This window comes from Ruditapes philippinarum, unplaced genomic scaffold (genome assembly GCF_026571515.1).
Source record: "Ruditapes philippinarum isolate M1 unplaced genomic scaffold, ASM2657151v2 ctg669_1_1_1_1, whole genome shotgun sequence".
NCBI classification, from domain to species: Eukaryota; Metazoa; Mollusca; class Bivalvia; order Venerida; family Veneridae; genus Ruditapes; species Ruditapes philippinarum.
Genome location: NW_026859351.1, coordinates 1 through 13,861, shown reverse-complemented (window position 1 = coordinate 13,861; position 13,861 = coordinate 1). Strand labels below are relative to the sequence as shown.

General features: G+C 32.3%; 2 protein-coding genes and 1 long non-coding RNA gene across 3 annotated transcripts; 2 read left to right on the top strand and 1 right to left on the bottom strand.

The window, feature by feature from the left end:
* Nucleotides 1–103: 103 nt before the first annotated feature.
* Nucleotides 104–1,074, bottom strand: LOC132756201 (uncharacterized). Its single transcript, XR_009629297.1, has 3 exons — nt 914–1,074; nt 631–719; nt 104–266 (listed from the first exon to the last, which is right to left on the bottom strand). It is a non-coding gene; the product is annotated as an uncharacterized LOC132756201 (long non-coding RNA).
* Nucleotides 1,075–3,662: 2,588 nt separating this feature from the next.
* Nucleotides 3,663–5,480, top strand: LOC132756184 (serine-enriched protein-like). The gene is made up of 5 exons (XM_060747190.1): nt 3,663–3,753; nt 3,953–4,223; nt 4,611–4,843; nt 5,058–5,215; nt 5,424–5,480. Exons 1-5 carry the CDS (start codon nt 3,663–3,665, stop codon nt 5,478–5,480), a joined length of 810 nt encoding a protein of 269 aa, XP_060603173.1.
* Nucleotides 5,481–12,551: 7,071 nt separating this feature from the next.
* On the top strand, nt 12,552–13,729 carry LOC132756200 (serine-enriched protein-like; the record flags this gene model as incomplete). Its single annotated transcript, XM_060747212.1, has 3 exons — nt 12,552–12,642; nt 12,845–13,115; nt 13,497–13,729. Coding segments are annotated over exons 1-3 (595 nt in total), but the record flags the coding sequence as incomplete, so codon positions are not given.
* Between the last annotated feature and the right edge of the window lie 132 nt (nt 13,730–13,861).

Sequence of the window (13,861 nt, the reverse complement as noted above, 5' to 3'; positions counted from 1 at the left end):
GAAACTTGTGTTATCCTTGCAAATCATTACTAGTTACATATATAAAATTTTATGAATTGTAATTTTGGGATATCTCTTCAGGGGTATCAATATATACAAAATCTTCTCTTCAGGTTCGATCATATGTAGTTTATTGACAAACCAAATCTTTACATTATTTACAACAGTTCATCTGACATATTCACAAAGTATACCGGTACATCTTGTAAACCAAGTTACCAACCATCAGTCTACGTAATCATATAAGCATGTGAACAAGGTAGGCACTGAAATAGTAAATAGTAACAATCCTTACCAAATGATTGGAGATTCTTATAAGTCATATAAAGAGTTATCTCTCTTTTATATCATTCATAATAAATATACATTTTACCTGGAGTAGGTAAAATACCCAAACTAACTCGTGGTTCAAATCCACAGCTATTTATACATCTCCAATTATGTCAATAACATAGTTCATAGCTAAGTTCATAGTTCTTAATTATAGCAGTCCATTACTCAATGATAAAGTGGTCCCTGTGCTTACATTTAGTTGTAACAATGCAAAAGTTATTAGAATTCAATAATTCATCAAAGTACCTAATATATATATAAAACATTTCTCTCATAGACAATAAAATATCAACTTACAGATCTGTAGGATCTTTAGCCCTTTTACACAAATAAGATATACGCCATCATCCACACAAATCCACACAAATGAATCTCACCGAGTGCTGCTGTGAAGAACAATGCATTAATTATTATACACATGCAAATTAGTTGAGATAAGTAAAAGATAGCATAATTAGGATTAAAAGTTGAAAGTAGTAGCCATCTTGGATTTATCTTCGAAATGAAACATGTACATTACTTAGCCAAAATAACAAAGAATAATTCTTTAATAAATTACTTCAGCCATTGCAATAGTTACCTTATACAAAGATGAACTGTTTCCAACCAAAAAGAAACATGTTAAAGTGTAAAAAACATCACAACTTCTGAACAGAGAGACCTTCCTCTCTCAATGGCTACCAACCAACGCACTGAACGAAATGAAAACGAGATTCACGAGACACGTACAAATTCCCGCCAAAGTCAAGGGGAAAGCACTCTTACATAAACAATATGGATAAAAACACAGGAAAGCTAGGGAACATCTCAAAACACAGATTACCCGAAAAATACACCTTGTTACAGAATTAAAGTCAAATTTTGTATGGAGTAATACATACGGATCTAAGTCTAGACATGCCCTTAACCAAATAATTTCGATGCACGTGGACAAAGTAAAGTAGAAAGAATGAAAATCTTAACTTCATACTAAACTTGAAACTTGTGTTATCCTTGCAAATCATTACTAGTTACGTATATAATATTTTATGAATTAAAGTCAAATTTTGTATGGAGTACGTCTTACTCAAAATTGTAACAAAGTTTTCTCAGCGTTATTGTCTGAGAAAATGAAATAGACAAAGGGCGTTTTTATACGTCACTTCATGCCTTCTCGAACTAGATAGAATATGAACCAGTTCCGCCCATTGTTTTCTCGTTCAGCACGCATTCTTTTACTTGGGGACCATGCGCCGCTTTTCATGGAATGACACTACTGTGTCATATTGAAGGTTCCATGATAACCACCGTATCAACACATCTGCAGATGTTTCTAAATTCAAAATTCACCATTTTTGTGTTTAAATGTTGAATTCTGCTTAAGCCGGTGCTAGTGGGCGGGGAAGGTAACTTGCACTGTTAACTTGTACCGTCCATGAACAGGCTCAATCAAACCGAGCCTGCAACATTTTACAATTTTGCCGTGTTGGGCTTTCTTTAGGGATTCTGTTTTTCACTATTATTCTGGTGTTTCCAGCATGATTGAATATGCGACAGTTAATCCTTAACAAGCTGATTCTTGTGAACTTTACTTAAGTCGTAGCTGGAGGGGGTACCTGGACGGTACCTTGTACTTGCCACTACCGTCCATGAATAAAAACAGAGCCTGCAATATTTTCGATTTTACCGTTTTGGACGTTTTAGTGAAATAGAGAAATACAGAATCCCTAAAGAAAGCCCAACACGACAAAATTGAAAATGTTGCAGGCTCGGTTTGATTGAGCCTGTTCATGGACGGAACTGTGATTAAGTTTTTTGTATGGAAGTAAAAATACCACTTTGTTTACATTTTGCCACTTTTATGACATACTTTCACATTCAATGCTTATATTTTCAGGTTATAAGTGTGTTAACATGCTCTAAACCATTTTTCAATGTTATAACCATGTTTGCCTTTTCTAATAAATGAAAATACTATTCATTTGTAGGGCATAATATGCTTTTAAAGTAATTGTCTATCATATCATACAATGCACATCATGATACCACTAAGGTTCACAACTGAGCCTTAATGCTTAAGTGAGCTAAGATCAGGCGAGCTTTAAAACATAATACAAATGTAATACACATCTATTATGATAAACGCGGTAATAGAAGTCTGTTTGATTAGACCTTTCAAACGATATGATGCTCAATAAGATTTTCTCATTCAACCATTACTCCAGCTTCCGCATTGAAATTTCTCGGCTATTTAATAATAACCTTATCCGAAGTTTGTCGGAAAGGGCCGATAAGATTGCTCCAGCTTCCTGATGGATCATAATAATATATATTTTGATACTATTTGAAAAACTTTAACAAAGTAAATTTAATGGTTTTATTATTTTATTATTTGTCATGTTAATAATAATAATAAAAATAATAATAAATAATAATAATAATTATAATAAATATAATAATTATAATAATAATAGATTATTACATCTTTTTTTTTGGACCAGAATTATACAGACATATGATATTTATAAGTAGTATTTATAACGAAAAAAAAAGTTATCCAATGGACTTTCACAGCAACTAGAAATCCTGTCAATAGTAACAGTACTGTTTGTTAAAAAAATATATCCCCATACTTTTTTATTGGGATGAATTTCTTTAATCGGTTTTTACAGTAACTGCTATAATTCTGAAGGGGCCTTGCTCTGAGCACTGAGCAAAATAGCCTATACCTCGACCAGGAACCTAAATATACCTCCCTGTCTCCACTTATGTAGGGCCTGCACCGAATTTCAACTATTTTAGTAATTTATTGATCAGATATTGCACAGATATATATATTTAGCTCCATGAATATTGCAACAAATTTAGGCTGCATCTGAGACACTATATATTCCATATTATCTTAATATGTATGTCTTGGGCTGCATGTTGACAGAAACTTTATGACTGTAATTATTTTGTGCACAATAGGCAATAAAGTAATAAAATTAAATACTTATCCTTTAATTTCTACAATCAAATTTCTAAATGGCATTAGATTCTAACTAGAATTTAAGACAACAAACCTGCGAAAAACATGCTTCTTATATCAGGGTTGTTTACTATATTTTAATGTCATTAAAATTTACAAACAAAGGTCAAACCAACTATTTTTCACACTTTTGAGCGTCAGATTAATGTAACTAATAACAATATATCATGAAATGACAAGAACTGCTCTGTCAGGGCGATAAAAAAGTGATCAAGGTAAGCTGAAACATTAAAACGTTTAAAAACACAAAATTAGTATCTTCAGTCATTTACGAACTTGCCATTAAAGAATAACAGTACAATAGATCTAATACTACAACATGGAATCATCATATACTACCCTACCATTGAAGGACGCTGCTGGAAATGATGATTTGTTCGCCAATAAAGCCTTTGATTACGATTATGAAGGTACCTAATTTTAGTTTTATAGCGTTTATATAAAATTATATTTCGATATGATCTCTTTGGATTAAGTTTAGAGTGGACATACACATTTAAATGCATATATTACGTGTTTGTCTGTGATATTTAATTAACGCGTTCACACTGAATTAGTTTAAATATTGTTTTAAATAAGTGGTTTCCATTTCTTAATATATTTTTTCAGATTCCTCGTCGGGCTATGAATCTACAGATATGGAGTCAGTCAGTTCTTGGGGATCACGTGACAGCCTTGACAGTAGATTACAAGACAGTCATAATAACTTCTTACCAATGAACAAAGATGAAGAAATCATGAATTTTAGAAGCACACATTCGCTCTCAGAACACCTGAAACTAATTTTAGCAATGCCCGAGATGTGCGACGTCACGTTTGTTGTTGGACCACGTGAAGTACCAGTGCACGGAGTTCGCGCAATCATGGGTACACGAAGCAGGTAATTTCATTTCTGTCGCCTTCTAGGGGAAAAACTGTTTCCTCTTCCTAAAAGTTTGGTATAGGAAGGATTTTTTTATGAAAATGCATTCTAAAACAATATTAAACTACATGTAGCTATATAATTAAATTGTAAGAAAATTCTAATTGAAATTTCAATGTAAACACATCAGCATTATGATAATGGAGAACATAAATGTACATGTACATGTTAACCATATTTGTACCATTTTTTTGCCTTTATTTTATACTTTTTGGTATGGGGTGAACTCATTTGGTAGGGATAACATTTTTGCCCAGCCGTTAATCTAATATTGAAAAGTAATTTAATGAACAACTTGAAGCTCATCTTGAATGATTAATCTAATGTATCCATATATTATTTCAGGGTTATGTATCAACTGATATTAAAGCATATGTCTATGGAAGCTGCTGACAAAGAAAGGAACGCCAAAAGTAACAAGAAGTCAAAGAAAAGCACGTGCAAGGCAGTTGGAATAGGTCGGTCATTATCACAAAGACTTGTTATCCCTGTCAAGAAATACGATTCTGAGGTGTTCCGAATGTTGGTCCAGTTTATTCACTGTGGAATTGTGAATATCACCGAGGAAACAGTTGCTGGTAAATATCTATCTGTTACTTGAATATAGAAAAACTATTGAAATTACAAAACATCATAATCGCAAAGTCATTGGGGGCATGGTGAATATTCCATTAATTCCTTAACGTTTTGAAAAGAGGTGCAACTTTACTGTTATTGGTTGAAATGGCTATATTTCAAATATTTTTGCATGTTTACAGAAACGTTTATTTAATACGATTTTATGAATTTCAGGTTTATTTTGTGCTGCCTCCCATTTTGAGCTACCAGATCTGATCAAAGCTTGTTTAGATTTTGTTGAGAGATGTATCAAGGTCGGTAGAGCTGAGAAACTGCTCTTTTCTACAAGATGTTACAGCCAGCATAAAGCTTCCAAAACATTATTTGATAGGGTAAGTTCATTATTAATGAATTTTAAAACGGTTCTTGTGTGATTTTTTAGTCGAGTTTTTTTAAGATCCATTTTTTTGCGTTTTACATTTATAATTTCACACCTATATAAAAGTATTTGTGTCATTAGATTGTTATTACATTCATTTCTTTTATGTCACTCATATTAGTGTGCTTATATTTATTATCATTCTCTATTTTATATTCCAGATTTATTCAGTTTTGGACAAACGATGTATCGGCAAACTTGAAGAAACTCCAGTTTAATCTTAGACCTGGTGTCAGCAATTCAAAGTGATTAATTTCGAAAATGTGCTAAATTGATTATTAATTAAATTATTGATTGTTATATTTTTTGTTGGTGTATAATTTATTTGTTATGGTTTGTTTTTGTAAAATAAAATTTCTAAGCAAAGCATTGATGTTTTCCTTTTGTATTGTGGCTGCGTTCTTTATTTCTCTCTATTTTGCCTAATCCATTTATTGTATGGTAATACATACGGATCTAAGTCTAGACATGCCCTTTACCAAATAATTTCCATGCACGCGGACAAAGTAAAGTATGAAAATCTTGATACTAAACTTGAAACTTGTGTTATCCTTGCAAATCATTACTAGTTACATATATAAAATTTTATGAATTAAAGTCAAATTTTGTATGGAGTAATACATACGGATCTAAGTCTAGACATGCCCTTTACCAAATAATTTCGATGCACGTGGATAAAGTAAAGGAGACAGAATAATAATCTTAACTAATACTAAACTTGAAACTTGTGTTATCCTTGCAAAGCATTACTAGTTACACTTTTTGGGAAAATTTGATGAATTAAAGTCAAATTTTGTATGGAGTACGTCTTACTCAAAATTGTATTATCAGCGTTATTGTCTGAGAAAATGAAATAGACAAGGGGCGTTTTTATACGTCACTTTATGCCTTCTCGAACCAGATAGAATATGAACCAGTTCCGCCCATTGTTTTCTCGTTCAGGGCACACGCATTCTTTTACTTGGGGACCATGCGCCGCTTTTCATGGAATGACACTACTGTGTCATATTGAAGGTTCCATGATAACCACCGTATCAACACATCTGCAGATGTTTCTAAATTCAAAATTCACCATTTTTGTGTTTAAATGTTGAATTCTGCTTAAGCCGGTGCTAGTGGGCGGGGAAGGTAACTTGCACTGTTAACTTGTACCGTCCATGAACAGGCTCAATCAAACCGAGCCTGCAACATTTTACAATTTTGCCGTGTTGGGCTTTCTTTAGGGATTCTGTTTTTCACTATTATTCTGGTGTTTCCAGCATGATTGAATATGCGACAGTTAATCCTTAACAAGCTGATTCTTGTGAACTTTACTTAAGTCGTAGCTGGAGGGGGGTACCTGGACGGTACCTTGTACTTGCCACTACCGTCCATGAATAAAACAGAGCCTGCAATATTTTCGATTTTACCGTTTTGGACGTTTTAGTGAAATAGAGAAATACAGAATCCCTAAAGAAAGCCCAACACGACAAAATTGAAAATGTTGCAGGCTCGGTTTGATTGAGCCTGTTCATGGACGGAACTGTGATTAAGTTTTTTGTATGGAAGTAAAAATACCACTTTGTTTAAATTTTGCTACTTTTATGACATACTTTCACATTCAATGTTTATATTTTCAGGTTATAAGTGTGTTAACATGCTCTAAACCATATTTCAATGCTACAACCACGTTTGCCCTTTCTAATAAATGAAAATATTATTCATTTGTAGGGCATAATGTGCTTTTAAAGTAATTGTCTATCATATCATACAATGCACATCATGATACCACTAAGGTTCACAACTGAGCCTTAATGCTTAAGTGAGCTAAGATCAGGCGAGCTTTAAAACATAATACAAATGTAATACACATCTATTATGATAAACGCGGTAATAGAAGTCTGTTTCATTAGACCTTTCAAACGATATGATGCTCAATGAGATTTTCTCATTCAACCATTACTCCAGCTTCCGCATTGAAATTTCTCGGCTATTTAATAATAACCTTATCCGAAGTTTGTCGGAAAGGGCCGAGAAGAATGCTCCAGCTTCCAGATGGATCATAATGTATTTTTTGATATTATTTGAAAAACGATAACAAAGTAAATCTAATGGTTTTATTATTTTATTATTTGTCATGTTAATAATAATAATAATAATAATAATAATAATAATAATAATAATAATAGATAATAGATTAATACATCTTTTTGGACCAGAATTATACAGACATATGATATTTATAAGTAGTATTTATAACGAAAAAAAAAAGTTATCCGATGTACTTTCACAGGAACTAGAAATCCTATCAATAGTAGCAGTACTGTAAAGTTTGTTAGAAAATATGTCCCCATACTTTTTTTTATAGGGATTGGATTTTGTAAATCGGACTTTACATTAACTGCTATAATTCTGAAGGGGCCTTACTCTCCATCTATTATTTTCACTGAGCAAAATAGCCTATGCCTCGACAAGGAACCTAAATATACCTCCCTGTCTCCACTTATGTAGGGCCTGCACCGAATTTCAACTATTTTAGTAATTTATTGATCAGATATTGCACAGATATATATATTTAGCTCCATGAATATTGCAACAAATTTAGGCTGCATCAGAGAAACTATATAAACCATATTATCTTAATATATATGCCTTCGGCTGCATGTTGACAGAAACTTTATAACTGTAATTATTGCACGCAAAAAAGGCAATAAAGTCATAAAATTAAATACTTATCCTTTAATTTCTACAATCAAATTTCTAAATGGCATTAGATTCTAACTAGAATTTAAGACAACAAACCTGCGAAAAACATGCTTCTTATATCAGGGTTGTTTACTATATTTTAATGTCATTAAAATTTACAAACAAAGGCCAAACCAACTATTTTTCACACTTTTGAGCGTCAGATTTATTCTAAAATCTCCCAGTAACTAATAACAATATATCATGAAGTGACAAGAACTGCTCTGTCAGGGCGATAAAAAAGTGATCAAGGTAAGCTGAAACATTAAAACGTATATAAAAAACACAAAATTAGTATCTCCAGTCATTTACGAACTTGCCATTAAAGAATACGAATACGAATACGATAAGTTTATTTGTATAAAGCATAGTACAATGCTTATAACAAGTATAAATTGTAATATATACAATGTTTGGAGATCAAAACATGGATTTTTCCAGCAAACATAAGATGTTTCATGGAATATTATGTTCAATATTCAATATGATATTTAACATGTTTAATATATATGTTGCGCTTGCATGCATAAGGTTCAAATAAACAGACGCCAACCTACAATATCCTGAATAATAGTCTGCACTTAACTTATTCTATCATTTTCTAAAATATAAAGACATGAAGAACACTAAAGTCCTTTAGACTAAAAGTAATATTCACTGTTGCAAGTCAGTTCTTTTGAAAGATATACATGCAAACGCAAACATCTTAAACAATAAGTTATGGTTCGAATATATTTCATTTTCAAATATTACTAGAAGAGATATTATGAAATACGTTGTCTATTTGCTAAGTAAATAAATTTAGACAAAGCACAATATAGTTTTCATAGAATTAGAAGACATTAGGCTACCGAATTTTATAACAAGTATCAATTGTAATATATACAATGTATGGAGATCAAAACATAGATTTTCCAGTAAACATAGGATGATTCATAGAATATTATGTTTAATATTCAATATTTAACATGTTTAATATATATGTTGCACTTGCATGCATAAGTTTCAAATAAACAGACGCCAACCTACAATATCCTGAATAGTTTGCACTTAACTTATTCTGTCATTTTCTAAAATATAAAGACATGAAGAACACTAAAGTCCTACAGACTAAACGTAATATTCACTGTTGCAAGACAGTTCCTTTGAAAGATATACATGCAAATGCAAACATCTTAAACAATAAATTATGGTTCGAATATATTTCATTTTCAGATATTACTAGAAGAGATACTATGAAATACGTTGTCTATTTGCTAAGTAAATAAATTTAGATAAAGCACATATAGTTTTCTTAGAATTAGAAGACATTAGGCTGTCGAATTTTATAACAGACGGCCAGTGACAATAATAAGGTTTAAAAAACCTTTTCCTCAATTCTCTATAACGTGGACAGACTAACAAAAAATGATACTCTGTTTCAGGTTGTCTCATTAAACAAGATTTACATATTCTTTCTGATCTTGGTATATTTTCATATCGACCAGATTATACACATAAGTTATGTGATGACGTTCTAAATTTAGTAAGAGCAATTCTATGATTTTTGTCTGTAATTAAATCAAAATACTTTTCACATTTAAAATCATGTTTAAAAATGCTATAAGTTTGCAGGCGACCAGAATTGTTTATATCAGTATACCACTTCTGTATAAAAGTATCTATAATTCTTTGTCTGATAATGACAAAGGGAATATCTATATCAAACTGGTTAATCCATACATACGCTAAACCATGGGTTGTTAAAATGTTTTTAATACAAAAAGCCCAGTTTTTTTAGTTATATGTATTCCCAGAATCAACATCTTGCTTAAGCATTGAATAAACTTTTTTAACAATCTCTGTATCGTCAAGCTTAATAATTTTCACCCAAAACTTAATCATCTTAATTTGTCTCATCACAGAAAAAGGGTAACGGCCTAATTCACCGTATAGCGCCGAGATGTTAGTTGATTTTCGAACGCATAAAAGTCGTCTCAAAAATTTTGTATGTATTTTTTCAACATCGCGTCCGTCATGCATTCCCCAAATTTCTGATCCAAAGTTAAGGATTGAGCCGACAAGTGAATCAAAAATTTTACATTTCTGAGAAACAGACAACTCAATATTATTAAATATGGTAAAAACGTTATAAAGAGCAAATGAGGCATGTTCAGATATATATTTCTGAGTTCTATACCAGTTTCCGTTCTTTAACAAAGTGATACCTAAATATTTGAATGAATTCACCAGTTCAATAAGGGTGTCGTTAACATAAAAGTCATGGTGTGTATGTCTGCCCTTTTCAAAAATCATTGCTTTTGTTTTCGAGGTATTTATCTTTAATCCCAAAGACTACAGTATCTCTCGACATCAGACATCATCGACTGTAAACTCTGCGGGGACTTAGCAAACAATACTTGGTCGTCTGCGAAAAGTATTAAGAATAGCTGAAGTTCATCAATAGAGAAAATACCTTCTAGGTCGGTATTAATATACCTTAAGATGTCGTTCACGAAGAACATAAACAGCAGAGGGGAACACGGGTCCCCCTCCTTCAAACCTTTATGCGACTCGAAAAAGTCGGAATAATGAATAATTCGACTTATATTTAACACACGATTTTACCGTCATATACATTGACTTTAAAGCTCTCACAAGACTAGAACTTACGTTTTCTTTGAGCAATTTATGCCATAAATATGTCCTGTCTATCTTATCGAAGCATTTCTCATAATCTTTAAAAATGCATTAACGTTTATCACCAGAGTTAAGTACTTTTGGTATTACAGATTGTAAGATAAATATGTCGTCTACAATAGATTTTCCTTTCTGAAAACAATATTGGTTCTTGCAGATCTTTTCATTCTCTTCTGACCACTTCGTGAGCCTATTTAGTAGGATTTGGGAATATATTTTTGCCAAGATATTTATAAGTGTAATGCCGCGGTAGTTTTGGGGGTCATTAGTATCACCCTTTTTAAAAATAGGTGTAATTATACCCTCTCCCCAAGACTGTGGGTATTCCCCACATTGAAATATTCTATTATACAATTTATGTAAAAACGGGGAGAAAACATCGTAAGTAGATTTAAAAACCTCTGATATAAGCATGTCGGGTCCGGGAGATTTGTTGTTATTTTGGGAAAATACAGCCGCACGTATTTCTTCCTCAGAAATATCACGATCTAAAATATCGTTTCGTACATTATTCTCAATGGTCAAATTATTGTTATTTATATCCAATCCCGGGGGTTCTCCAAATAATGACCTGAAGTGGTCATGAAGTTGCTCGACATTTAGATCGTCAGCTTCCGCCGTTTTCTTTTTAAATGTTTTTCTAATAGTTTTCCAAAATTTTCTTGGCTGAGTTTTGGCCAATTGGTTAATTTTTTTACCCTCAGCTATTTTATGTTTTTTAATCGCTTTACGTTTAATACGATTATAGTTTGTTCTCGCGCTAACGAAAAGGGTCATATTTGTATCTGACTTATCTCTATTAAAGATATTACGCTTTCTTTTAAAGTCGCGTTTTGCATTAACGCAATCAGCATCAAACCATTTTTGGCTAGATCGATGACCAGTGTCGCGCGTATACCTATGAAACTCTTTATTAAATACGGCACGTGTTTCACGTAATAATAGATCGGTAAATTTCTGTAACACGTGGTCTATCGGTTCATTGCGCACAATTTCATTCAATGACTGTATAACGTCATAGTTATTATTCAATATATTCGACCTGAACAGGGGTACTTTATCCGCGTCCCATATCAGTTTAGTATCGTTTTCGATATTTGACTCTTCACAGTTAAAAATGTTATTATCATTTTTTCTTGAAAACGAAAACAGCAATGGTGCATGATCCGAATATTCATTAAATTCAAGAATATCAAAATCGTTGAGCGAATCAAAATCTTCAAAATTCAGTAACAGATAATCTACAGTTGAGAGGCCACCGTTTGCACAAAAAGTAAAGTCACCCCTGTTTCGATCATTGTAAATTCGGCCGTTGGCTATTAATAACCCTGTCGATTGGCATATATCTATTAAGCGCCGCCCATGACTGTCAATCACATGATCCTTGTTTACTCTTAAAGGCACATCACGTATATTCAAAAAAGATATATTTTGGTCTAAATACTTATCATAGACTAAATAATCAGGGAAATCGGAAGTCCTACTATTCAGATCACCGGAAACAAAAACTTTCCCTAGGTCATTATATCTTATAACATCATATTCTATCTGTTCGAAAAAATCAAAATCTACATGTTTAAGTACCTTAGACTGAGCTGGTGGAATATAAACACGACATACAAATACATCTTGATCAAAATTAAACAATACACGTGAAAGTTTTACCCATATTACACCATAGTCATGTTTTTCAACAATGTGTACATATTGCTTCAAATAAGACTTGTAATAAAAAGAAATTCCTCCACTATAACGTCCTTTTGACACATTTTTTGATTTGTTACCATATAAATGTTCAACATTATATTCACTAATATTAAAGTCAAATGTATCATTTTTAGATAACCAAGTTTAGAATAACAGTACAATAGATCTAATACTACAACATGGAATCATCATATACTACCCTACCATTGATGGACGCTGCTGGAAATGATGATTTGTTTGCCAATAAAGCCTTTGATTACGATTATGAAGGTACGTAATTTTAGTTTTATAGCGTTTATAGGATTAAAATTATATTTCGATATGATCTCTTTTGATTAAGTTTAGAGTGGACATACACATTTAAATGCATATATTACGTGTTTTTCTGTGATATTTAGTTAACGCGTTTACACTGAATTAGTTTAATTATTATTTTAAATAAGTGGTTTCCATTTCTTAATCTTTTTTTCAGATTCCTCGTCGGGCTATGAATCTACAGATATGGAGTCAGTCAGTTCTTGGGGATCACGTGACAGCCTTGACAGTAGATTACAAGACAGTCATAATAACTTCTTACCAATGAACAAAGATGAAGAAATCATGAATTTTAGAAGCACACATTCGCTCTCAGAACACCTGAAACTAATTTTAGCAATGCCCGAGATGTGCGACGTCACATTTGTTGTTGGACCGCGTGAAGTACCAGTGCACGGAGTTCGCGCAATCATGGGTACACGAAGCAGGTAATTTCATTTCTGTCGCCTTCTAGGGGGAAAACTGTTTCCTCTTCCTGGTATAGGAAGGAATTTTTTTTATGAAAATGCATTCTAAAACAATATTAAACTACATGTAGCTATATAATTAAATTGTAAGAAAACTCTAATTGAAATTTCAATGTAAACACATGAGCATTATGATTATGGAGAACATAATTGTACATGTACTTGTTGACCACTAGTACCATTTTCTTTTGCCTTTATATTATACTTTTTGGTACGGAGTGTATTAATTTAGTAGGGATAACTTTTTTGCCCAGCCGTTAATCCAATATTGAAAAGTAATATAATAAACGACTTGGAGCTCATCTTGAATGATTTATCTAATGTATCCATATATTATTTCAGGGTTATGTATCAACTGATATTAAAGCATATGTCTATGGAAGCTGCTGACAAAGAAAGGAACGCCAAAAGTAACAAGAAGTCAAAGAAAAGCACGTGCAAGGCAGTTGGAATAGGTCGGTCATTATCACAAAGACTTGTTATCCCTGTCAAGAAATACGATTCTGAGGTGTTCCGAATGTTGGTCCAGTTTATTCACTGTGGAATTGTGAATATCACCGAGGAAACAGTTGCTGGTAAATATCTATCTGATACTGATACTTGAATACCAATTAAAATAAATAAATATTGAATAAATAATTGACATAACAATACTTATACTTGTAATTGCAAAAGTAAAGGGTAAATGGCCATGAAATTTTTCCTTT